Consider the following 27,287-nt stretch of genomic DNA (forward strand, 5'->3'; position numbering starts at 1 on the left):
GTTAACATCTTTTTTAGAGCATACTAGTGAGGCACTCATGTGTCCTAGTAGTCCAGTTTTAAGAAGCAGCTACCTTTAATAATTTAGAAAATACAAAAAAAAAATTTGCTACATTGTAATGTGATATATTTGACACAACTGCAGAAAATGGTGTGGTCCTACAGTACACTAACAACATGGCATTTGAAGCAAGGAAAAAAGTATTTGGTAATTTTCAAAATACCGATTTGGAATTAGAATGCACTCCCATTAGGAAATGTTGAGTTTTCCCCATGAAGCAGCTGCTCTGAATTTCAACCTATTTTGACTCTCCCGTGGTTTTGTCTCATCTTTGATTTGCTCCCAAGCTACAGCTGGAGCCAGTGGGACCTGGCCAGGTACAGCCCATGTGTGGCTTTGCACCGTAACCATGTCACTCAGACGAGTGGCATTTCTGCTCGTCCATCACCGGTACCGACATCCACACGCCACTTTACCAGCAGACAAACCTACTTGTTAAATCCATATACAGAAATGAACAAATTGGAAAGAAACACCGTGAATGTTCATGCTGAATTGTAGCTGTAAAACCAGAAAATAATTTGACATGAAGGGAGCAGAGTGTACCTGGAAAAGCATCACTCTGTCTCTGGTAGAACTTTTTCTTACCTAAATCACGCTGGAAATCTGGCTCTTCTGCGACTCTGGTGTTTCTCAGATTTGAAATATACTGTGGAAGTTAAGGCAAGAAAGCAATTCTCAGACATTTATCTGGGAGAGAAGAAGAAGAAACAGCTGTAGCAGCTTGTTACAGCTTTAGACTTAAATAGTGGGTTGATACAAGAAAATTATCACTGGATCTCTCTGGAGGAGTAAAAGCCTTATGATGGGAGAAAGTCATGATGGAGCAAAGAGCAACTTTACCTTCATCGCTGTTTGTTTTTTTGGGTTTTTTTTATGTATCTAAAGCACCTCTTTGGTACCAGTGTGAGCAGCCAGGGTGGTCTCTCCAAACCCTGCTCACAGATCTCACTATGCAATCTCTCTCACCACACTCTGCAGCAAGCTGCATTTGGAGTTGTCCTTTCCAACTGCTTCTGCTGAATTTCCTGCACTGATGCTGAACACAGTGTGTGTACAATGGGAAAGTAAAAAAATAGATAATTTTGTGTAATTAATTACATTAGAGCAGAGAAGAGCACAGAAATCGTGACCTGCCAAGCTAGAGTGGCTGGGAAGTCTTGGGCAGTTAGGACACCTACCGTTAAGTCCTCTGACCATCACTGACCCATATTAACCATATTAACGTTGCTGAGGGTTCCACAGTGCAGTTAAAAGTCCTTTTGGAGTGGACGGTGCTTGGGCAGTCCTAGGACACCTCCCTGGGACGCGGGCAGCTGATCCCCAGACCTGCGTGCCAGGCCCAGCCAGCGCACACCCGGCGGTCACAGAACCAGAGCCCAGGGGAGCCGGGGCGGGCAGGTGAGTGTCCCCGGGGAGCCTACGCTCGGTTCTGCCACATCACCCCACGGTGTCAGCCAGGGTGCTCACAGTGCGAGCTAAACGATGTGTTCGAGAGCTGCTTGTCTGAGCCCCAGAGGCCGGCTGAGTGGATTTCAAAGGGGTTGCAGAAAGGTTTCGGCGGCACTCACTGGTGCTGCAGGCAGAGCTGGAAGCGGCGGGGCTGATGCGTGGGCCGGGACGAGGCTGGCTCAGCAGGGCTGCTTGGACGGGCCTCCACCAACCTCCCGGGAGCCGCAGACTCTGTTCTTCTGGGCACCAGGAGGCGAAGGACGGGCCGTGGTGGACGTGAAGCCCGTAATCACAGCCTTGTAAATACCGACAGAGTAGCATTTGTCAGGTAACTCCGGGTGGCAGAAGGGAAGCACCTACCGAGACAGCCAGCCCCAGGCAAAGGTAAATGTTGAGCCACAGCGTGGGGTTCAGTAATTAAAATAATCTCTCTCAGAACAACCCCATGGCATCCCTCGCCGCCCACCCCTCTCTGCCCTGGTGGAGGCAGCTCCGCGGGCTGCGGGTCCCGTCCCGAGGGCAGGAAGAGCCCCGGCGGGGCGGTGGGGGCTGTTGGGGCCGGGCAGGGGCTGCTGCCCGCGGGCAGCGCCTGCTCGTCCCCTTTAGTGCTGGTTGTGAAATACTGGAGCGGGAGCGTTCTGCTCGGACGGGCTCGGCCCCTTCGTGCCGCCCCGAGGGGAAGCGGCTGCGGGGCCGCTCAGCGAGTTGGGGCCGGGCAGCGGCGGGGGTGGGACCCCCGCGGGAGAGGGACTCGGGCCCCGCCGGGGGGTCTGCAGGCAAGTGTCCGGCTGCCTGTGCGTCGCCACGGCCGCCCCCGCGGGTCCTCACCAGGTGCGTCCCGCCTGCCCCTAAATCGTCCCTTCCCGGGACTTCCAGTGACCGGTAAAGATTAAGTCCTTAATTTTCTTGGCTGCAAACCCGGTAACGAATCGCTCAGACTTTGTTATTCTACTGCTCCCGAGGCTTGATTTATTGTGTCTCCGTTATCGCACAATCATTGAAAATGTTTTTCTGGGCTAATTCTATACTCCCGGTATTTATTTTGACTGTCCCTTCTCATTAACGTTACTAATTTTTAATCGCTCCCCGTTCACTTTTAAATCAAAATCACTGCTCTGCCCGCCCGGTCGTGCCTCATACCCCCGTGTTTCCACCCCGCGTTTGGACCCACGCGTGTGGGTCGGTCCCCACGGGAGACGCCCGGGCAGCCACGACCCGCTGTCCCTCTCCCGGGAGACGCCCCCCCAGCCACGGGAACCTCCGCGGCCCAGAGCGGCGACACGGAGCGGGGAGAAAGGACCCGCTTCTAACAAACCATCTCCTCCGCTCCCAGCCCAGCGATTGAATTACTCTCCTCCAGCAAAACCCGTCACTTTATCCTAAGACAAACAGCGTGTACGGGGCGAGCGGCAGCGCGGCGGGTTCCCTGCGCCCGGCCCCCCGGTGCGGCGGGGACCGCACGGACCTGGGGGCGCCCCGCGGGCTCTGCCGGTGCCGCTCGGGGGGGAGGCGGCCGGGAGCGTGAGGCCATGCCGCCCCCCGACAGCTCCGTGATTAATGACCCGCCCGTCCAGGAAGGGGCGGTCACTGCCGCCCGGGCTGGCGGGGGGAGCCCAGCGGGCAGGTGCGACCCGACCCTGCCGCACCCACCGGCCGCCCCGACTTATAAGTGGCGCCGCGGGGCCGGACGCGCCGGGACGGGACGGGACGGGCAGAGCCGCTCCGGGCCGGAACGGTGAGTTCATCCCCGGGCCGGGGACCACGGGGCCCATCTGGTCGCGGCGTTGGGTGGCCCCAGGGCGGCGGGGATCCGGGTTCACCCTCCGGGGCTGCGGAACGGGCGCAGCAGCCGCGGTCGCGCATCCCTGTGCAGGCGGCGGGGTGAGCGCCGGTGCTGCCTTCACACACGCAAGTTCTCTTTCACTGCCCCAGCGAAAGTATTTTCGTCAACGATTAGCGCAGTTACACAAAGGGTAAGGTCTTTTTAAAAACGAAGCAAGATAATCGAGATTCGCTCATTTTTTTTTTTCACCCAAGGAACGACTGAAAAGGCTGCGAACGAGTTTTTCGAAGTTCTCACCTATATCTTTTCAGTTCGTGTGCTCTGCTCTGGCGTTTTCGCTCTTTTCCGTGTCCGTGTGGGCAGGTTGCCTTCATCGGCGTTTCATTCACACGGAATACAAGACTAAAATAAGTGTTGCACTGTTTTCTTTGGTAAACTAATTCGATTTCAAACCTATTTTGTATTTGTAATGTCATGTAAAGACACGAATGCATCTGCCTGCATCAGAAATACCGCAATAGAAACACTTGAGAAATAATAGAAATACTTTGACTGAATTTCACAGCCCCGTTTCCAGGTCTCTACATGTACCGGGCAGCAAGTGGGTGTTTGCAAAAATTGTCGCCATGATCTTAAAAACAAAACCAAACAAAACGCTAAGCAAACAAACAAAACCTCTTTCTTGAAAAACATTGAAGGAGATGACACAAAAACCGACTGTTTGCGCAGAGGCAGTTTATTTACTTTAATTTTCAGCAACACTTTGTTGAATTCAGAGGGAAATCTCTTATTTCCGCAACTGAAATTTTGCCTTTTGCCTCCGTAGGCTCAGGATTTAATCTGATGTAGATGTGAAGCTCCTAAAGCCGAAACTTCTACTTCAAGGTGCGCCCAAGGAAATGAGGTTTTGGGGTACGTGCATTTCTATGTACTGTATGTGACGCAAAGTCATTTTAGTGCTAAATTGTGTTACACACGAACACAGCAAAATCCAAACTGCATGTAAAGCAGCTTCGGACCCGTGTTTCAGTAGATGAGCAAGTATTTATACTGACCAGTCTGCCAGTGTCCTTGTGTAATTCGGGCTTTTGCAGTAATCTTCCTCGGGGGATTTGTATGTGATGTCAAATAAAAAATCCTGCTGGTAAATGCAAAATGGTAGAGACTCTTCTGCCAGTTGTCGTGATTGTCCTGACTCTGCAGTAGCAATAGAGATTATTTTTTGTCCCACTAAAATGTATCCAGATCTGACTGTGCCTTAATACAGTGAGAAAATACCAAGAAAAAAAGCACATGGGACCCCTTTTTATTTTAACTTAAAGGAAACAGCCAATTTAAGGACTGTTTTTCAACCCTCACTCTAGACAGGCTTATGCAGACTTAAGGTGAATTTTATATTGGTCATAAATATTACAATAAAAAAGAATAATGAAATTTTTTTCCTTTGCTTTACAGCTATAACACACACAGAGTATTTCACAAATAATTTCAGTCTAAACCATACTAATATTTAAGAGAACATTACCTGAGAAAACTCTTTGAGCCAGATTAACAGCAAATTAATCACAAAAAAGTATCCAAAATAAAAATGTCTTCTAAATATCATCAAATTAGAGCATTGCAAAAAGGATTGTTTAGAAATTTTTCCTCTTCACTGCCATAAATCTTTGACTTAGTTCATTGCCTTTTTTTCCCATTATCAGCCACAATTACATAGGGGCTCCAGTGGGACTTCAGCATGTGGTTGAAATGTTTTGCAAAATAAGGCCTAATTTTTGTAAATGTAGATCTTCAGTCCTTCACACGCATCGATTTCATTTAAAATTCTTAAATTACATTGTATTTTAATGCAATTAAAAGTTGTGATGACTTGTCCTTGCCCTTGTTGTGCAGCTGGGCCATCACAGGAACAGCAGCTCCCGACCCAAAGCCGGGATCTGTCTGAGACACCTGCAGGGGCGGCCTGACTGGGGACAACAGGATCAGGTACCGTCCCGGCCAAGATGTGCTGCGCTTCGGGGAGTATGGATGGAATTGCATTTGGCTGTGGGACTGAATGAATTCTAGGCTGTGAGTTTTATTACAGGCAGAGCTGACTGACCGTCTTCTCTGGGAGGTGCGGAAAGGCCTTGTGGTCATTGTTTTCAGCTTTGCTCAAAAGTTTTTGGCTGTTGCTCTCAAGGGGTTCTCTTACCCCTCCCTACCCCCCAATGGCCAAAATCCAGTTTACAAGATGCTTCTTTCATTTGAAAATACAGAAACTATAGGATAAGCACAGAAATTCCTGAGTAGCATTAGAGGCAGGAGGACAGAAATCAGTTCCTGATCCTTTAAATTTGCAGACTAAGCTTCTCCCTTCAGAACCTCAGTACTGAGCCCTGTGGCTCCATTCGCCACTGCATCTGAAAATAGTGGTTTTGTTTCTGTAATCCATGGAGCAATGATCACTTAAAAGACCAGCAATAAAATGATGGCATGTAAACGGAAAATACATACACAATCCCACATCCCAAATCACACAGATAATAAGTTTTTAAAAATTGCATCTAAAGTAGTTTTTGTTTGGTTGTCAGTGGAAACTGCTGTGGCAGTGCTGCTCAGTGGTGCCGGTTGGGTTTTCTCAGAAAAGATGTGTAGCCTCATCTAAGTGTTCCTGCCCCGGCAGGGGGTTGGACTAGATGGTCTTTTGAGGTCCCTTCCAATCCCCGACACTGATTCTGTGATCTTTGGGCTACAAGCGATTCAAAGGAATTGCTCTGCATAACACTGTCCCCAAAAAATTAAATCTTTGTGAAGAGCTTAACTTCTGTTTCTGCACCTCTGTGTGGAATCAGATTTATAAGCAGCAAGCAGAAAAGCCGCTCTCACAGCGGCATGCTGGCCTCTCTGGGCACGGGCAGCACTTGCACTTCTGATAATCGTTGTTTTTAGAAAGCGTTGGGTTCGGCCCAACGCGGCGGCTGCTTTCAGAGGTGCTCTTGTTGGTTGCAGGGGAAGTGAGTCACCCATGGACTGTGGACACCTGGCCGAGAGCAGCCAGGAGATCTCTGGCCCGGGCGCGGAGCCCGATCCCGCGCTGCCCTGTGCTGCCGGCGGCAGCTCCTGCCCGCCCTCGGTGCCCGGGCCGCGGGCTGGGGCCGCCCCGGGCCGCCCCGCCGCCGCCAACGCCGCCCGCGAGCGCAGCCGCGTCCAAACCCTGCGCCATGCCTTCCTCCAGCTGCAGAAGACCCTGCCCTCGGTGCCGCCCGACACCAAGCTCTCCAAGCTGGATGTGCTTCTCCTGGCCACCACATACATCGCGCACCTCACCCGCAGCCTTCAGGACGAGGAAGAGTCGCCGGGAGAGGGCTTGGGGACCCTCCGAGGGGATGGATACCTCCACCCTGTCAAGGTAGGGGGGCCGAGGAGTGGCTGCCACCCCCTCTCAGTGAATAAGTGAACAGGTGATACAGATGCTTAGATGAAACTAGTGATTTCAAGCTTATTTACCTTGCCAGAGTTAAAACATGAAAAGACTGCCTAGACTGACCATTGCATCTGCATGCCAGGGGCCTGACAGAAATGTCCTGGAGCTTTATCCCTTCAGCTTCGGGGATTTGCACAAAAATATCAAATATAGCGTAGGTCCAAAGCTAGTGGGACTTGGTCCCTGGGAAGTGAAGGCAGAGGGCAGCGCCAGAGGAGCACCAGCACCTCATCAGTCCCCACCAAACCCATCAAACAGCTGCAGGGCTCTCAGAGCTGACGGGCTGTCCCACAGCCGTGACACCTGCCCCGGCAGGGCCTGCTTTGGCTCTCCTGCCGAGGCAGCCGAGGTATGAAACGTGACGTTAATTACTGGCCAGGTGTTAATTCCTTCTAGGAAAGTGCTTTTCTGAAGCATTTATTTTGTCTGGTTGGTACAGGCTGTCGTTGATCTTCCCTTCATCAAATAATCACGGGGACGCGGAAGGGGAACTGCTCCTGGAGAGCACCTGGGGCTGGAAACTGGTTTCGGATGCATTGCCCAGTCTCTGACAGGAATCTTAAATACCACGGGGTGTTTTCTTTGGCTCTGGTCGCAGGGACTGAGTTAGAGCACTGGAGTGGCTTTTTTGGTTTTTTCTTTTAAAGACTGCTGAATTCAGAATGATTTAATTAAGATTACTTTGTGAAGTAATCTCTAATTCATATAAAGTGACTAATTCACAGAGAGTTTCTTGTTCACAGTGTTGGTTGCTGTAAAAAGCGTGATGTGAACGTAGCTTCTGAGGCCATTTAAATGATTAGCAGGCTCATTAAGAAAGCAAAACCTTTACATCAATTAGAAGATGGCTATAATTTAAGAAAAAAAAATACTGTGATGTATTTCCAAATAAGTTTGAAGTAGCTTCCGTTAGTTCCCTTGGTCAGAGTGAAAGGACACAGGTCTCGTAAGGTACTTTTTATCAGGGCAGAAAAATACTTTTAAATAGTTATTACAGCAGTTAAATGATCCAGATGCACATATTTCCCAGGCTACTGGAATACAGCAAGAGTGGATTCATCTAGCAATTATTTTTTATAATCTTATTTATGTGCCATTTACCTGTATTTGGTTTTGTAACGATTCTACAGTCTAACCAATCTTTCAAATATTCCTGGTAGTAAATTAGTGTTTTAGTTGGCACTAGAACAAAAGTGTCACAGACAACTCATAGTATGTGCTTCAAAAAATCCCCCAAAGTGCAGGATGTGAGACAGCCAGTGCAGATAAGGACTTTAATGACACTCATATATCAAGCATACTAAATAAAAATAGTGAGGAAAGTAAAATATCCACACACAGTTGTCTGTACACTGAACAAAAAAAAAGGTTAGTGACTTTAAACACAGATGTTTAATTGGTGACAAATTCAGAACATCGTGCTTGAAATAAAAACACTGAATGAGAGCATATGGTCTTTCCAAGTGAGAATATGCTGCTGCTTTATGTCTTTAAACAGAAGAGCTGAGATTTAACTGCAGTATTAAGCTTTAGAGCTCTCTTTCATTACCCAGCCTGTTCCCAAAAGTGCCTTTAACCCTGTAATACTTAGGAACAACATGCTGGTTGCATCTCAGGTATTTTTGCATCCGACATGTTTGACAAGTTGTCTTTTCAAACATCCACCTTTCTAATAATGAACTTAGCATGTTACACTGGAGCTGAACGCTTCCTCCCAGGAGAAGCTGCCGTCACCCTTACTTACCCAGTGCATAACTTGCTTGGGTTAAGGAACTGGAGCTATAAGAATGAATATTTAACACCAATGTAACTGATTATTCCAATAATCAATTAATGGAAAGATGAGTTGTCTCATCTAAGGTGGTTGGAGCTGACAAAGAACAGGAGTTGTCAGTGCTGAGGACCGCCAAGAAGCAGTTACGCTAAATTCCCTCGAATGGAGCCTTTACCAGAGAAAATACCTGGTCTGGCATTCCCCTACCCAGCTTCTAATGACATTTTCCAATAAATGACAAAACGGGAGCTTTCTGGTGATAGCAACAGTTCCCTATATTCTCATATTGTGACTCCATGGGCACTTAGAGCTGCGCCAAGAGCCGCGTCCAGGCTGCAGCAATGGCAGGTGTCTCAGCGCTGTGCTTGTCTCTTCTCTTGCAGAAGTGGCCAATGCGTTCCAGGTTGTACATTGGAGCTACGGGGCAGTTTTTGACTCACTCGGCACAAGGAGACAGCGCAAACCAAGGAGAAACATCGACAGCTTCGCAAATCTAATCTCCCTTCTCAATTATTACAAAAAAAAAAAAGTTATTTATTACACCGTATATATATTTAAATTAAAAAATAATATCTACAGACAAACTGTAATTCCCGAAATACTGTTTGTAGAAGAGAAGGAGTTTATTCTTAAATGTAATTGATACCTCATTAAGTTAATGTGATGTATGGTTGGTTTCTGTCATTGGGGACGCTGCTGGGATCTGCCCTGAGGGATGAGGAGAAGGGGACTGTGGGGGGTGCTGCCAGGATGGTCACAGGACGTCACCGTGTCCCCGTAGGACCCGCCGTGGGAGAGCGGGGAGAGGGAGCGGGCTGCAGCTCCTCCTGCCCGTGACCTCACACGTGCGCTGTTGCTCCTGAGAACGCAGCTGTGCGTTCACCTCAAGTCAAAACGCGCTGAAATCGATGCTGGGTGCCACAGACATGACCTGCTCCGGGCATTACGCGTGGCTTATATTGATCCGTGCGGTTGTGTTGCATGTTATGGGGTTGGAAGTGTGTTCAGTACTGAGTTGTTTGTCTTGTCTTTTAGACGGGTTCTTGCCTTGAAGCAAATGAGCCCAAAGAGTTGGCTTGTTCATGGCACGTTTTCCACTTAAATATCTTCTATATTTAGGCAAGAAAAGACAAAACTAAATGCACAAATACCATCTAATGTATCTGTTCTGTAAAACACCGTACTTCTTACATAGTGTGTTGTTGCTGAGGTAAACATTTTATTAAATATTATTCAGTGGACATTTTATCTTTACTGATTTGCAAAACCTGTATCAGTTTCTTATTGTACAGGACTGATAGTTTCTAATAGTACAATTCTTCATTTACAGTAACATCCTTCTGAAGACTTCTTCGCAATTTATATTTTTAAGTTGCATTTGGCAGAAAAGGAAAACACAAATATTAGCAAGACAAACCTTTATAAAAAAAAGAAATACTGCTCTCATTCTTGAGTCAAACTTGCGATGTCTTTCAGAGGCACCGAGCACATCACTGGCAGTTGAGTGTCCAGTGTCACAGAAAATCGGGCCTCCTGTATATGAAAATATGTACATATCTGAAAATATGTACATATATGAAAATTAGCAGAGACATTAACAAAGAGTTGGAGAAACCACCCATGATATGTGAGAGTTGTAAAGTATGATAAAATCTGCATCCCAAATCCACCCCCTGCAGCATTCTGAGCTTTCAGTAAGATTATTCTTTTAAAAACTAACATACTTTATGTATTTTAAAATGTCATTTTCTTTTTAAACTCTTTAAGGTCTATATTTCTTATTTACAATTACAAGCGGTTTCTTAAAAGATGAGCATTACATAGGCAGAGCACCATTCAGTCACACAAGCTACTGTATTCTGCGATAAAATACAAAAGGAGAGTTTTGCACAGACAAGAATCTGCTCTTAGATAAGAGCCTTTTAAAGATCTGTAATCACTTTCCATAGTAGTAAAATGTGACTTAGCACAATCTCTTATTATTGGGACAGCTATTTGTATTTAGAGATAGTAGTGAGGAGATGCAAAGGAATTGTACAGGTGGTGACAGTTCAGCAGGATGAGGAGTGACAGACCAGTGAGGGTTTCCAGGGGTACGTGGCTGCATGAGATGAAGGTGTGAGACAGGTTAAACTTGGATGAAACGCCAAGTAGCAGCAGAGAAGCATAGAGAATTCAGACTGGTTTTGTACGTAACTAAGGGTGAAATCACAGCCAGGAGTCAACACCAACCTCAGGCTGCTGCTGTGGAGCAACGGCCTGATAGTAAAAACAAAACCCGTATGAAATGGCGTGGGGAAAACAAGCACTTACCTAGTACTTTACCTAGCACTTCACACGCTCTTAAAGAATATACCGGGTAGGGACAGAATTCAAGAAAGAAAAAAGAAGGCACCACCCCAGTTTAAAGGCTTCTTCAGTTAAACGTAATTGAAAAGTTCTGCCCACTTATTCATGAAGGAAGCATGAAAACCTGATAGGAATAAGGGGTAGAAACATGGAAAGTCATGAATGGAGAAGACATCTCTACTCTGACTTTTACTACAATAAAGGTGGAGTATCTACCATGCTCAGAAAACAGCCAGAGAGATGGAGCAGCAAACATAGGAGCTACTTTATACCCGCAACGTTTGTATAAATTGTGGCCACACACATTGCAGTGCAAAGACCTCAACAGCATTTTATAGACTTATTAAACACCAGTAAGAATATGCAGAATGACAACAGCAGGTTTTACTTGCGAACACCTCATACTTATTATGAGTTTGCATTTTATTTTTTTCTGAGACAGATTGTTCTGCATCAGCTGCAAATTTTTACACTTTTTCTTCCAGGGCCAAGAAAAACCCACTTCTGACCAATGCAAGAGATCCTGTCCTCTAGAGGTTTACACCAGGATCAAAACTGATCCTCTGAACCTGTTTGCTTCAAACCTGATGTTTGGATTCAACATTACCTTTCTTAGGAATAGTTTGTGTCCTTGTATACTGAAATGTAACAGTTTGGCATTCAGCACTGGAAATACATATGCGTTTAGGAATATAATTCCACGACGCTCACACCCTACTACCAAAAGGAACCAGTTTTCACGGAGCAACTTAAAAGATCTTGGCAGACCTGAGTTATTGTCATCAGCTTTTCCTTCAGAGATGGGACCGATAAACTCCATGCAGCCCTATGCAAATAACCTGCCCATGCAAAAGCAGCTCATACAGATGTTTTTTTCCCCATACGCATAGCTGTAGCTACAATACCGTGCCCCCCAGACATATATTGCTTTAACATATACCCTGCCAATCACTCCTTTTCCCTGTAGAGACCTTTAGGACAACACAGTCATTGTGCTCGTGTAAATGACAACACCGAAAAGGTGAATTTTCCATGGCTTTGACGTCTGAAAGACCCAGTATTCCGTGAGAAAGGAAGCATTTTAAGGTTGAAAACGCTGGGTTTCATTACAAATACTGTTGTATAGAGAACACAACAAAAACAAAGCGAGCGTCCTTTCTCATCAGACATTCCACTCCTAACGCACCTGGGGCAAACTCTTCCATGTTTGAGCCAAACTGCGGCCCCCGGAGCTGCCCGGCGCTGCGGGCTGGCTGCCAGCTCCCCGCTGCCCGCGCCCGCCGGCCCGGGGCTGCAGCGCTCAGGTTCGCGGCTCCTCGGCCCGCAGCCCGGGCTGTGTCCCAGCGAGCCGCTGCGGGGCTCCCGCTGCCCGAATCCCCGGGGAAGCGCCGTTTCAGCGGCTGTCCCGGGTACGAACAGCCCAGGCCGCCCCGCAGGGCTCCCGGCCGGGCACAAGCGCCGCTGCGGCAGCCCGGGGCTGTGGGACTCAGCCGTGCCGGACCGACCACCGGCCCCCAGCGGCTGCCGCGGCTCCGCACACAGCCCCACCTCCCGCGGGCCCGCCTCGCGTGCGCGCGCACGCACGCAGCCACGCCCAAGGTCACCACAGGCACCGCCCCGCCGGAAAGCGCCGCGGTGCTGCGCGCTTTCCCCGCCCCTGGCGCGCGGCCTATTTAATGGGAACGCGGCAGCCGGGCGCTCTCTCTGCGTGCCCCGCGGCACTGAGGAGCCGGTTGTGGCTGCAGCAGTGCGGCGGCGCCGGTACCGAGCGGGGTCTGGGGGGGAAGGGCGCGGGGACGCGGTGTGTGTGGGAGCCCCTCCCGTGAAGGCGAGAAGCGCCCGGGCGCCTCCGGCAGCAGCTGGCAGGGCTGGGTCATTGTGTGCGCGGTGCCGCGGGCGCTTCGCCGCGTGGCTGGCCTGGTGGCTGCCGGTAGCTGCGCGGCGTCTGAGCGGCTTGCGAGCGGTTCCGTGCGTGCCTCGGCCTCCGGTAGCGGCGCGGGAGCTTAGGCCGCTGAGTGTGACCTTGCTGCAGCGGAGCGGCTGTCGCTGCCCGGGGGGCGCCGGAAGCGGCCGAACCACCCAGGCGCTGACTTACTGCTGCCGCCTTAGGGTCGGTAGTCCCAGCACATGCTCGTCTGAACAGTAGTGGGATTTATAACTTTTCGGAGAGATTAGAAACGTTCTGAACCCTTTAGTGCAGGAAATACAATTCTGACAATTCGAAACAACGAAGCATAATCTTCAGAATTGAAGGATGTGTTGCTGGCACTGTTTTCCAATCAGCGTAACCCAGCGTTTGAGAGATGAGCCACTGTCACACAGTTGTAACTCTGTCCTGGGTTTGGTTGCCGCAGCAGTGCACTAACCACTCCGTGTAGTCTGGATGCCAGAGGTGACTAATTCCAGCTAATGCTCACTAGCCACACAAGCTTCCCGGGCATGTCTGTATGTCTTGTGAGGCTAAAATGAGTTAATTAGTATGTGCCACTCCACTGGTGACCTGTACTTGTTACTTTGAATTATCTCTTGGTTCATCAAGTATTCAAAGGAATGACAGGTTGGACATCCAGAGAGACTTGGTTTTGCTGATAAATCATTTTCATTGGCAAATGCGTGTCCTAAGTCCAAAGATAAATTAGCATTTTTTTCCTTTGGGGAATTGGGCAAGCTTGGTAGGGTGACCCTTACCATGCCCTTTTTGTGTTGTAGGCACAGATCCAAAGTGGTGAGTTCTGGCAGGGACAGGGCCCCAGGGCTTTCGGCCATCCCTGTGGTAATGCTCTCCTTGCCAGGGCCGTAGTGCGGGTGCTGACCTTAATTCAACTGACAGCAAAACATGCAAGTTCCCAAGAACATGGCACATGAGCTAGGGTTAAAGGCTGTACCCTGCTGGGGTACACCCACATCCCCTGCCCCCCAGTGATGGCTGATCATTAGGAGCAGCCTAATAGCTCTGCAATCAGTCTTCATACTGGAGTTTGTTCTTGGTAAAATGGTTGTGCCTCTGTTTGACTGTGATCTCAGCTGATGCTGTCTGTAGTTTGCTCCCCAGGTAATGATAAAACCAGCAATGAGATTGCCCAGTAGGTTGGTATTTGTTTGACTGGTTTACTTTCCTCAAGGAAATGCTGAAATGCTGATGTTTGCTGCTAGTGGCTCAGCAGCAGAATTCTCTGAAACTGACATATTTTATCTCATCTTTGTTTTAGGCAGCAAGTGAAGAGATGAGTTCGTTACTGTCTGTGGGAATCTCCAGTCTGGACTCTGCCATGCTGTCACCTTGCAAGCAGAAAGGTGTCACGTGAATTCTGGAGCTACAGAAGTAATTATTTCTTACTGTACTCAAAAACATTGAGGAAGGCCTCCTGAAATCTAGATCTGGATCTCTGAAGCTGTTTAATGGCATGTAAATTATCTTATGGATAGAACAAGGAGGAATATGATTGTTTGCCTGTAGGGTTGAAAGGTTGAAATTCTAACAAAAGGTATTATGACAGCTACAAACCCCTAAGACTTGCTCCCTAGAACAAAGCAGGTATAATCCAAGAATCCCAAAGGAGTCAGGAGAGAGGTGTGTAGTAGTATCAGAGAATCTAGTTGGGGAGAGAAATGAGATTCCTGCTTTGAAGAGTTAACAGATGCTAATTGGAAGTGAGAGTGAAGAACAGTGTGTTCAGTTGCCATCCCTGCTGGCATTTAAACACATTGGTGTGCTGGAATGTATTCCAAAGGGCAAGGTGACCATGGCAGTGAACTTTACTTCTAGAGAGATAATTGCTATCTGGGGATTGAATGTAACAACAAGGGGCCTGTGTTTCTGAGCCCAGAGAAAGCTGCTTTTTTTTTTATCTTGCTCCTGGCTATTCTGGATCTGTTCTGCACATAACAGTTAAAAACAAGGTTTTATGTTGATTTATTGAAGTGCATCTCTTGAGACAAACTTAACAAATCCCCTTTGATTAAAATCTGGAAAAAATTGCACCAGTCTTATCACAGGTGGAAACCTGTTTGCTGGCATAATGATGATGACTCTTTGCCGTTTACCCAGCTGAATTCTGTGATGAGCAATGTTGTATCTGAAGTGCCAGTAATTAGTAGGAATTTTCCAGTTTGATTTGCTACCATCATTTCTGATTTATTTATTCTTTTAAAGGTGCTATGACTTCAGATGACCTTGTCTGCGGTCTTCAAGCCTTGTGTATGCACACACAGTAGATTTCATCCACTCCTGGAAGTATGAGTGTTTAAGAACGTAAGTTTTATCACTGTGATACTACAGTATTCAGGCTCCAGTAAGCTGCACTGGTAGCTGGTGGCATTTGCTGCTGTCTCGAGCTGTGCCGCATTACATCAGCTGGACTGCTGACTGGCTGTGCTGTCCTTTACATGTGGTGCTGATACTAGTCTTTAATTTGTGCTTAAAACATCATGGCAGAAGCTACTAGTCTTTAATTTGTGCTTAAAACATCATGGCAGAAGCTGGGGAGAGGCAGGGATCAAAAGTTGTGCTAATTTTGCCTTTTTTTCTAAGAATATACATTCCTTAATATGGCTTGTCAAAAATAGTGATTTGTAAAGGAATTCTATTTAAGTCTATCCTAGAAGTAATTTTGCTGGCATAATGATGATATCTTTGCCGTTTACCCATCTGACTGGTTTTTGATGTGTACCTTTTAATCTGAAATGCCAGTTAAGTTAATAACTTAGTATAAGATTAATTAAGCATACAGAAAACTTACTTTGATTTTTTTTTTTTTTGTTTTTAGCTTGAAAACAGTCTGAAAAGTGGAGTTCTAATGCACTTGGAAATGCTTTCGTGGCCCTTCTTGCTCCTCAGAAATACTGCTTGGTTCAATAGTAAGGCAGAAGAGTAGCTGTTAAGTAAAATGTGTGAATAAGTCTCGAATGAAGTTCAGGTGAGAGTGTTACTCCAGAAAGGGAAATGACTTTGTGGACACTCCTAGAACTTGGTATGAATATTTAAAGGTACTGAATAAATTGAACAAAATCTAATAAATCGATGGTCAAAACATGTAGTAAACTTGTGTTTTCTTGTCTAAATGAGAGTGTTCGCAATGTTAGTGGTGGCAGTCCCAAGGCAATGTGTGTACAGAAATCCAAGATTTGATTAGATTTCCAGTGACTCTAGGGTTTTTACATCTATGTGAGCAGTAGCAACATGATCCTGCCGGATGACATCTTGGGTAGGAGGCACACCAAGCCTCCCATATTCAGCTTGTCCAGATTTGACAGGAAGCCTGTATAATTTTTATGCTGCTTTTTTTTTAATGTAGATCTCTTAGATATAAAACTTGCTCAGTGTTACATCTGCTGCCATATTCTTACTAGGAGGATAAAGTACAGGGAAGTCCATAGTTGGAGAAGCATGATGCGTCTCAGACACCTCATCTTCTACACACCACTCTTTACACTTGTTTTTGCAGTGAGGTAGAGTCAAACTTACTGAGCTGTCTGCCTATCAAGTAATCTTTTTTTTCTTTTTTTCACTTTACTGCAGGGTTCTACTATCCCTTGTAGCCTCTGTAAAGTAATGTGGAAGAACTATGTGGGTTTTTTGTTGGTTGTGGTATGTGGTTCTTTTGGTATGTTGTAGTGTTTTGTTTTTTTCTCTCTGGATTGCAGGGCCGGTCTAATATTGTGTTGCTGTGATGTAAAACTGAGAACATTAAACAGTATGGTGGTACTTCTGTACCTTCTAAAATTTATAGAACATGAGTCATAATTTAAGAAAGTTGGCTTACACTGGAAAGTTTTAATGTAGTTAAAACTATTTATCCCTCATTGGGTGACACATTTTAAAAGAACAAGAAGGAAAACTGCAGAGAGTTCATGTAGTTGAAATGAAACACTAGAAATTAAACTCCTGGTTTAATTGTTGTAGTCTTATTAAAAACCTTGCTTTACTTCTGTAACTGAACTGTGGATGAACAGTGGTAACCAGGAAGATAAGTTCAGGTTGTGGCTTTATTCTGAAAGCCTCCTTGGATGAAGACATCACTCCTGACTTCAAACAGCACTGTCATAAAACTTGTAATTGAATCCTGTCAGCTATGCTTTATTCCTTAGCAAAACAGTACTGACCTGTCTTATAAAAATAATAAAACCCTTATTAGTTGTGTATTTCTAATTGCAGTCTCTCAAAAAGCTGAAGTAGAAGCTTCAGGCATTACTTACTGAGTGGAGTTTTTACTCTTCATTAGGGTTAATGTGAATTCCTGGGCCATAGGCAGCAATAAACTTCAGCAGCTGCTGGTGACACTGCATGAGGTAACTATCTCTCTGTTGCAAGGAGTTTTCATCACTGAGGTCAAATGGAAATACAGGATTTGGTGCAATGCATAATGCAGACTTGCCTAAGCAAAGACCAAAAAAAACCAATCAAGATTTTTGTCAAAAGACTTTATAATCTTGCCAGGACTTTGAAGGAAAAGCATCTGTGACACAGATTAAAATTGTAACATATAAGATAGCATTACTAAGTGTTAACATCAAAGTCTTGACTCACTGCCAAATTTGTGTACACATGTGACTGTGATGCTAGATAAACAACAAAAAAAATCCTCAACCCTTGTCTTCTGTTTCCCCAGGGAGGGTAATCTGTCTTCAGTTTAACTTGGGCCTGAAATAAGCCAGCATAAAGGATGGAGCCGCAGTGTGGGCCTGCGGCTTAACCATGTACATCACTGAGGCTCTCTGCCTTCTCTTCCACTGTCTTCCACAGTGGAAATTCTGGACTTTGATTTGAAATGACAATTATTTCAAACAATTGATAAAACCTTCTGTCAAATAGACAAAGTATCAACACTGTTACCAAGACTAAAGACTGAGTTATGTTATTTACCGTGTTTTAGGGTAAGAGATGATTCAAGTAACAAGATGGCAATCAATGCATCTTCCTCAAGTACTTTGTTTCTCAAACTTAGTTTAGTGTGAGCCTTAGACAGCGAAATCCTAAAAGATGAATACAAGCATATCAGAAACAAAAACCAGTGCACGCATGAATGCATTATGTATTGCCCTTTTGTAAACTGAAAGTTAACACTCGAGTGTTTGTTTCTATACTTAAGCTGTGTAAACATCCCACAAATAACTGTGCAGTTGTACTTGTCACTAACAAAGTATGTATTATTGTGTGACTTTCTTGCGCTATGAAAGTTGTAGAACTTGGCATATTATCTAAAGATTTTTTTTTTACTTGCACAACACAAAGCTGTGATAATTTAAGTCTCTTTTCTGTTTTTCTAGATAGCTTCAGCAGTGATAATTGTTTCTTAAATCACTGGGGTTTGCCTGGCAAAGTTCTTTACTTTTTTTTTTTTAACATCAATATATAAATTAAATAGTATTCATAAATAATAAATAAGATTATGCTTGAGCTTTTCAAAACTTAAGCGTCTTGTCTACATTTTTATTTAACAAGCTCTTGAGCAGGTTAGGAGAATTTCTATTTGCAACATAGATGTGTTTACTTTAAAAAGTAGGACGTACAGAATTTTTAGCGCAGATGCTGATAATGTTGATCCATGAAGAGAATCTCTTCTCACTCTGCGACTTGCAAGATAGTAGCCCTGAATGAGGTTTTCTGCTTCTGAGCTCAGTTCAACATGAAGATTCCTAGCGAACAAAATAAACTAGAGAGAGGGTATACATTTTAAATACTTAACTGGAAAAAATGAAATTACATTTTTCACACATTTTAATATACCAGTACCACAATAATAAGAGTCTAGACAATAAATTCTACCAGTAGTTTTTAAAGAGACAGCTGTCACTATTCAGTTATGCATAAGGATAGATCTCAGATACTAAACAGAATCACCCATTGATTATACTAGAGATATTGACAGTTTGTTTAGAGTGGAATGTTAACTTTTACTACTGATTATAAACTTGTCAAAAGTAGGTATTGGAGACCTGTTCTCACATGAATGTTAACCTATGCTTTTCAGAAACAATACTGAACTGAATTTATTATGTTGGCTCTTTTAAAGAACTGAAGCTAATGTATCAATGATCCTATTAGCACTAGTGGGAGTATGGTGGGGGGGAATGGGTAGGAAGTGAGTATTAACAGATTTAAAAATAAGCAATGTGAATGTGTGAAGAGAACCTTCTGATGCCAGCAATAGTATGAAATTCCCAATTATAATGCACTTCTAAATGCTTGGGCAGTATCTGTTACCTCCTCAAAATCCTGCATTTGGAACTGCTGTGAGACTTTGTACAGCTTGGCTTCAGGACTGATAGCTTTTTTCAAGATATGATGCACAAGAGGAGAAGACAGTCGACACAAAGGAAACTCATTGTATATCAGAAGCCCAAAAACATCTAGAAGATTAGGTGGAATCAAACTCACATCCTAAAGAAAAGATCCAGAGAAAGAAAATCATTATTTCAACTTTTTGACTTGTAGAAATATTGCAATTTTTTCAATCTGAAATGTTCAATATCCATACATACTGAGTCCTGAAAGACAAATTACCTATAATAAATGCAGTAAAATTTTGTTTCAATAGTAGTTGTCAAAAGCTATTCTGAATAATAGATGATACCTACTTCTTGGAAAGCTAGCTCATTTTAGAAGATATTTGACTTTAAGTCACTTAAGTTGTGACTTCTTGGGAAATACTAACAAAATTGATTGTTTTCATTATTTTGTATGTTGAAATAACTATAAACACAAATGACTGCTATAGTACCGTTACTGTCATAACAAGGCATGTACTTTACCATCTGTCCAATTAAAAAGTTTTCCTTTTGTATATGTTTCTTTGAGGAAGAATCCACATCCACAAAAGACCAAAAATTGGTTTGAACTGAAATAGTGACTTGTTGGTCAGCCTCTTCTCCGTACTTCTTTCCAGGAATGAACACTGTTGTCATTCTGCTTTCCAGCACTAGGATAGGACAAAATATGTCAATTCTGTAATTGGTGTAGTTTAACTATAATTTCTAGTCCCATACATGCGATCTGAAAACAGTCGCTATCATGTATTTAATAGAATTGTCAACATCAACGGATCTCTGCAGTGGAGCCTGTGTAGTATATATAAGCTTATAGGACCTTGTCTTTTTTGTCCTTTTCTTACACAGACACATTAAAAATACTGTTACAGATTTTCACAGCATTTGAGGGCCATGAGCTGGGGAACAAACGTAGCCATGAATTTGTATGTTGGTTTTGTTCTGTCCCCTCATTTGTTAGCATATGTGAGATTACCGGACTGTAGAAGTTCAAGTTTATCCTTTTTGTATGAAGATAAGTCTCCTATGTAACAGACACCACCCTTAGCCAGGACAGCACTGCAAGCTTGGATACTGGCACTTCCAGTTCCGTGTTTATCTTTGGACACAGAAGGAAAAATGTCACTAGAAGGTGGGTGTCGGATGCCACGAGGCAGAAGACATAAGCTGTAATTCAGAAGCCTAGGGGATTAAATAATTTTCAGTCATAAATTGTTAAATTATTCAGTTTTTCAAAACAATACTACACTTAATACTGTATAATGGTATTTATATATATTAATACTCACTTAGAAACAACAACAACAAACCTTAACATAAAACCAGTGTCAAAACAAAACATTTAACTTTGAATACAACGGTAGAAGTCCAAGTATTCTCTCCGAAAGCTGCCAATCGGACTGTATTTCTTATGGATTTAACATATGAGGCAATTTGTGGTTTGTAATAGAAGTAACTCCTAGAAAGTCAAAGAAGTCGCATAATTTAACTCCATATTATTAACTCCTATTCCTATTATAGAGAAACTTTTCCAGTGATTTACAAGGGTACAGGATTTGCAATCCTGGCCATTTGGGAAAAATGAAAAGGCTGGGAATGTGCAAGCTCTGCCTGCCTGGGTTACCTTCCTGCTCCCTCTCAGATTCTTTTGGAGCAAGCAGGTATAGAAATTTCTTTTTCATCCCCTGTACTATGTTTCTTGGCACAAAGAGGTTGCAAATTGTCTGTCTGGTTCCACAATCAAAGGCTCCTAATGGTTTTTAAATGTCAGGGCATAATTTATCCTGCTATTAATAACTGAGATAACATTATTGATTAATGAGAATAAATAGGCTATCATACCAATATAAATATGATGTAGGAAATGCCTATTTTGACAGGCTGCTGACAAATACTACGTGCACATGCAAGACAGTACAAATGACAGTACTGACCAAGATTTACAGTGTGCAACTGTTTTAATATTAAGCAGATGTTTTGATTCTCAAAACACTCTGAGTTCCTATGACTTCTCTTATGAAATCTTTCTCAACCTGGGGAAAAAAAAAACCCAGCCCACATAATTTTCAACTTTGAACTAATTTCTACAGCTCCCTTTTGAAATGGTTAAGAAAATATTTTTCCCTAACTAAAAAATACCAACGAATTTGTTGAAGAACTGTCAAATGAAAATAAAATTCATGCCACTTTCAAATATATTTTTCAAAAATAATAAAAAAAGAATTCCTGTTTTAAGTTGGGGAAGGATAAAGGAATTTTGTTCAAATTAATGTAAATTAAAAGCTGAGCATATTATAATTTTTTGCAGTATATGCAAAAATGTGTTAACAGCTTATAATTACATGACATGGTAAATACGTAAGATGCAGAAATACAGAAAAACGTTTTTCTAAAGGTAGCAACAGCCCGATTTATGACCTACATGTAAAGATGCATGTGACTTTCGATACTTTATCAGTATAGTTTTTATGAAAAAGAGTGACACAAATGTATCTATTCACACACCACTTATTAACCAAAAATGCCATTATTAATAGGTGGGAAGTGGTGATGAAAAAGCTCAAGATTTGAAAAGTAGAGCCATTTGCTTTTGCTATATCATCACCAGCTTCTGGGACAGTCTTCAGTTTTGGTTTTAGAAGAATGTTTTGTTTCAGTTCTGCTAAACAGTGCTTATTGAGAACATTACGAGGATGTTAACGGGTTTTTTTATTAGTGAAGTTGTGGCCCAGATTTATCACTTAAAATAAATAAGTGTATTTGGGTATTTTTACTAAGTTGGAACCCTGCATATTCTTTAAAAATACAGTCTCTTCAACCTTTCATGTAAGGCCAATCCTATTATCTTTAAAAATACTCATGTTTTTAATTCTAATTTACGTGAATAATAAGGAATCTTTACCTATCAATTACTAGCGTGTCGCTTGTCACAATCAACAGATCCAGGTAATCTGCATTTTCTTTTTCACATGTCTGTACTAGGCTCAGCAGTATTGTGAGTTTGAGAGTATTGCAAGTGCCTGGTGGGACAATTTGAGAAGCAAAGATATTGGCAAGGATGGCTGTAAACTTCCAGCATGAGCCTGATGTCAGTGAGAGCAGATACTTAAAATTGTCACCGACAAAAGAAGGACCTAAATATAACAAAGTACAGGTTAACAAACACTTCACATGAGAGCTATGCAGATACATTAGAATAAGTGATCATTCTAGTCTTGATACAAAACTTACAAAGAACAAATGTTTATGTGTTGAGCACAAATTCAGAATGTAAACATCTGACACTATTAATTTTACTAAAAAGGTAGCAGCATGTGCTGTTAAAACTGATGGAGTAAGAAAGGAGTAACAAACTGAAATATCACATTCATTTAATGTATCATTTCAAAGTACCTTCCAAAGGATAGGAAAAGTTGGAAACAGACGTTGAAGAACTGAAGGAAAGAATGGTGTAGCTTTTCAATGCATGGAAATGGGGCAAAAGGTGATATTCTTGAAGAACAGTAAGCATACATTTCAGACCGCAAGGGAAGTGGTTTTGTAATCTGGACCTCTAGGTCACAGAAAACTGTACCACTTCTCATGATTTTGTTCTAGAAGGTTTCCCAACTTTTAAAGTCAATTTTTAATGGAACTCTTTTACCATTTGGTTTACAGAGCTGTACACTATTGACTTCTATACATGCTGTAGCTTGTAAGCCATTTTGCACACAAGCTGGAATTCCTATAATCTTGTAGTGGTTTCCTATCTTCATTTTATTGACCAGTTCATCTAGAAATTTGGAAAAAAAAAAAGAGGGTGGTGACGAGAGGAATCTGAAGATGTGTTAGGGTGTAAAGACAGTTTTAGAGATATGGTCAGAAAACTTAAAATTGAACCATTCAGAATGTTATTATTTAATTGTAGAAAACAACAGTTAGGTGCCAGGTTCACTGTAATGGACTAGAATAAAATGATGCATACAATTCTAATTAATTAGTGCAAAAGGTAAGGGAGACACAGTAGGTGAGGAAAGGCAGATTCCTGATTAAAAGATAAAAAAGGATAATGCATTTAGTTCTGCATTGACAAGAAAATGAATAGTTGTTTGCAAGTATGCATTCCTACTCTGAAACTTGTGGTTACACCACTATTAGTTACTGTCCTATAAAATGTCAAAGAAGAAAAACCACAATAAAAAGGAAATCCAGTAGCTTTGTGAACCTTTGTATTTCTGCGCATCTTTAAAAAACCATCACATTTATTTTTTGAAAATGAGAGTTAGGTCCAACCAAATACAAGTCTCAGCTCTGAGACCTTGTCCAATCTCATCAATCACTGAAGCCAGTGGAAATTCAATGCATGTGAAACTCGCAATATCTGACCCACAGATTGTGTTTTATAACAATACACGCACAGCATCAGTTTTTAAGTGTATCTCACAATCCTGGAGCTATTTAGTTTTCCAGAAATGGACAATATATTCCATAGACCTTTGGAATAATGTTGGTTTGGGAGTTTGGTTGTTGTTTTACGAGAATTAATGGAAGTATGTTGGTGAGTTGTGATTCTAGTTGGACATTCTCATTAGAAATCATTTAATGATTGCAGTGGTAAGTAGTGGTAGTAGAAGCCAAAAGTCCTGATGGAATGCAGAAAACAGCTAGACTGAGGGTGTTAAAACGCATGTAGTTAGTACAAAACAGTATGGACAAAGGAAGTAGAAAGCAGAAAAAAAAAAACATCTACAGATAGTATACGATACTGTGAAACTGGTCAAGAGATTTTATTTATATGAAGGTACAGAAGTGAACATAACAGTTTTGCCATGTGTACTCTTCAATCACCTGGGTATACTGTTTAATCATCTATCTAATTTTATGTATTTTCATCCCTAATTTTATTGAAGAACTGCAATATGAGTTATTACTTTCACTTTATCCAGAGAAATGGACCTATAAGGAAAATGCAAGTGAATATTACAGTTCCATTCTAAAACATTTTTTGACAAATCTCCAAAATTCAGCTTACCTCTCAAGAAAACTGTAAATGTCTGAATCATAAAATGTGAGTTATCGTCGGAATATCCTTTCAAAGCATTAAGAACTTTTGCATCAATCATTTCAACTATTTGTTTATCTTTCAAAGTAAAGGCAAATAAAAGGTTAGTTCTTTTGAAAACAGTACAGTTGTGTTTTTGTTTTTTTTTTTTCTTCTTTTAAATGACTGGTACATTTTGGGGCTTTTTCCACTTAACCATCTTGTTTACTTATTACGTAACACAAGTAGGAAAGTAACAGATCTAACAATAAAACTACATAGATCCTACCACCAAGTACTCTATATTTCATGTCTTCCTGCAGTGGCGAAGAACACAAGCTACACACAAAATCATTCCTCACTGTGGCAGATTCTGTAGCTCCAGGCAGATGCACTCTTATATAGCTAAACCCTAAAAAGAAAAAAAATTGGCAAGGAGGAAACGCCTTTCATTTTAAATTTCCCATTATGAAGAGACTAAAATACTGGACAATGAAATTCCAGATTTATCATGCATTTCTTCGTATGAGCACCTGTTGATATACTGTGGTTCCACTGAAACGATCTGAATAATTTATTCCAGGTTGACCACAGGATGGCAGAATTCCCCTTGGCACCCCCCAAGCGGCACAGCTCGGCCTTTCCGAGCGGGAACGAGCGGCTGCTGCTGGTGCCTGGCGGGCAAATGACACGGGAGACGGATACTCATTATTAGAGGTTTGTGCCTTCAGAAAGACATCATTATGATTTATTCTGCAGTCGCTAACTTTGGGATTTCATTTCTCTTTCGTAATTTTATGGTCTCTTACAGGAAGAAGCAAATGAAACAGCCTTAAAAGTACTTAAGGCCTAATACTGCAACAATACAAGCAGTTCAGTAATATTAATATTACTTAAATAAGTGGTTCCACAGAATTCATCTCACCATTAAAGCAAACCTGTTCTATGCTAGATGCTTTTGCCAGTCACTTAAGCATACTGTTCTGTGATATTTTTCTATAAACACAGTTTCCAAGGCAAAAAAATACTACTTTATCTTTTTTCTTTCAGAAAATTTAATTATATTTGCAATGTATCTTTTCTCTTATGAACTATCTTCAGCATTAGGAAAATGGAGTGCTGGCACAGCTATGCTTCCAAAACCTTTAATAACGCTGAGCCACTGGCAGGGCCCACTTTCCATTAATAAAAATCATCCTGTGCTTATTACAAAAATGTCTGCATAGTAAGACTGCATAGAAATGCCTTTTCCATGCTAGGTTTTTAGTTTCTGTAAATTATCAAGTTTATTAAAAAACTTTTGAAATAGTACTGAGATTTTTTTTTTAATTACCTTCAGAAAATGGACAGGTTTCCTCAGTACAAAGAAATCTTGCTCCTTGTGTATATTTTGTTACTGTTCCCATTGCAGTCGCTATTCCTTCAGACATATAAAATCTTTGAGATGTGTAATTAAAGGGAAATGCAGAAAGACTGAAGACATAACTTGGTAAAGGTGGCAAATGTGTTGGTTTCAGCAGTATACTAACCTAACAAGAGATACAATTATATTAATACTGTAAAAAAACTTTATTTAAAACTGCTTTACTTACAAACAATGATTAGAAATTATCTACTAGAAAAAAACTAGAAACACATGAGGTGTAATTCAATTTCACATTAATTATCTCAAAATTCTTGCAGTATGGCTGGGTGACATTTCCAGCTACTTTTAATTACAAATAATACTACAGCCAAAGGGAAAATGAAAACTGAAAAGTTAATACAAAAGTATTATTTTTTGACACTTCACTATACTCAAATGATTTAAGATCTAAATGGAGAACAGTGCAGACTCACCTGAGCTTCTGTCTGCAATTGTTCAATTAATGATAATGTCTTAATAGCTATGAAACATACCTGTGATTGAAAAAGAACTTCATTTTAGAAAGGAAAATCTACTTCAGGTATAGATTATGTACTTTTGTCTACTCTTGTCTATATATACATACTTACTGACTGAAAAATCTGTGCAGCTTGTATAGGATTATGAAGAATGTAGTTTCCAAGAACTGCATCTAATTCAGTAATATCAGAAGGATTTATTGAAATAATGAAACGATAAACAGCGTAACTCTGTTTTGAGTCTGTAGAAAAAGTATGTTTAATAAAAATAACAGAGGTTTGTGTAACATTATGTATCAATTTAACAGAATATGTATTGAGTAATACCATTATATTTTTTGCAGTCGTGCACAAATTTCTGAAGGCCACCACTTCTGTCAAGGTAAACAAGGGAAACTTCCCTCATTTTCTGTATCTCATGATGCATTCTCCAAGACAGATCTTCACATTCTTTATCAAAATGTTGGAATAAACTGTGAAGAAACAACATTAGAACTGGCCATGCAACAATAATAATGAAGGTATGTATTAAACAAGCCATAAAAATGAAAATAAATAGTCTCTTTTTCAAACTTTGCGATTCTTTAAGGATTTTTAAGCTACCACAATTCAGTGGAAAGTTCTTTCTAATGGCTGAAGCATATTACATTCCCAAAGTAAATTCCTGAATGATGCTCTAGTCCTTTCTTTTCCCAGTTAATTATTTTGCTGCCCAGCTCCCTAACCCATGAAATTAAAGCCTGCATTTAATTTAACCTCTCCTGTGTATTTTACAGGTATAATAAGCCTACTGAAAGTAAGATTTAAATATCTGCCTTATCTGAGAATCCTGTCATAGCTGTGAAGTTTGAAACTGGCCAGCATCTTTTCCCTTTTTAAAAATCTGGTTCCCTGGTCTGCTGTTACCACCTTTAGCACCCACTTAAGGTGTCAATCTTGCAAACACTTACTTCCAGCACATACACAGGAAAATCAGCTCTCAAAGACAAAACCTTCACAACAGTTTTGGTTTGGAGGCTGACCATGCTCTTCAGTGCTGTTTTCCCTGTGTACTACCCACATCTCCACGTATTTTTTCAAGTCAAATCTCATACCGTGGAGCAGTACTTGCTGAATTTAGAAGGAGAATCACACTACAGCCGAAATATGGTATTTTGTATATACGTATCTGGTTTACTGTCTTAGAGATTTTCTTCTACAAGTGTCCTTTGTCCTCTCTGTAGACGACCAAAAT

At 42.3% G+C, this 27,287-nt stretch overlaps 2 protein-coding genes and 1 long non-coding RNA gene across 3 annotated transcripts; 2 read left to right on the top strand and 1 right to left on the bottom strand.

Moving 5' to 3' along the window:
- Positions 1–6,302: 6,302 nt before the first annotated feature.
- On the top strand, positions 6,303–9,396 carry TCF24 (transcription factor 24; the record flags this gene model as incomplete). The annotated part of the gene is made up of 2 exons (XM_080340263.1): positions 6,303–6,686; positions 8,919–9,396. 2 exons carry the CDS (start codon positions 6,303–6,305, stop codon positions 9,030–9,032), a joined length of 498 nt encoding a protein of 165 aa, XP_080196389.1. The 3' UTR covers positions 9,033–9,396.
- A 3,175-nt stretch (positions 9,397–12,571) lies between these two features.
- Positions 12,572–15,916, top strand: LOC308037835. Its single transcript, XR_013921855.1, has 4 exons — positions 12,572–12,645; positions 14,094–14,206; positions 15,038–15,136; positions 15,651–15,916. It is a non-coding gene; the product is annotated as an uncharacterized lncRNA (long non-coding RNA).
- Positions 15,917–17,091: 1,175 nt separating this feature from the next.
- On the bottom strand, positions 17,092–26,480 carry MCMDC2 (minichromosome maintenance domain containing 2; the record flags this gene model as incomplete). Its single annotated transcript, XM_080339298.1, has 14 exons — positions 17,092–17,258; positions 17,747–17,856; positions 18,394–18,536; positions 19,088–19,264; positions 19,636–19,802; positions 20,126–20,331; positions 22,052–22,283; positions 22,793–22,921; positions 24,161–24,268; positions 24,459–24,581; positions 25,503–25,698; positions 26,009–26,068; positions 26,165–26,295; positions 26,381–26,480. The coding sequence occupies 14 exons, from the start codon at positions 26,478–26,480 to the stop codon at positions 17,092–17,094; spliced, it is 2,049 nt and encodes a 682-aa protein (XP_080195424.1).
- Positions 26,481–27,287: the final 807 nt, after the last annotated feature.

Source organism: Nesoenas mayeri, assembly GCF_963082525.1.
Source record: "Nesoenas mayeri genome assembly, chromosome: 2".
NCBI classification, from domain to species: Eukaryota; Metazoa; Chordata; class Aves; order Columbiformes; family Columbidae; genus Nesoenas; species Nesoenas mayeri.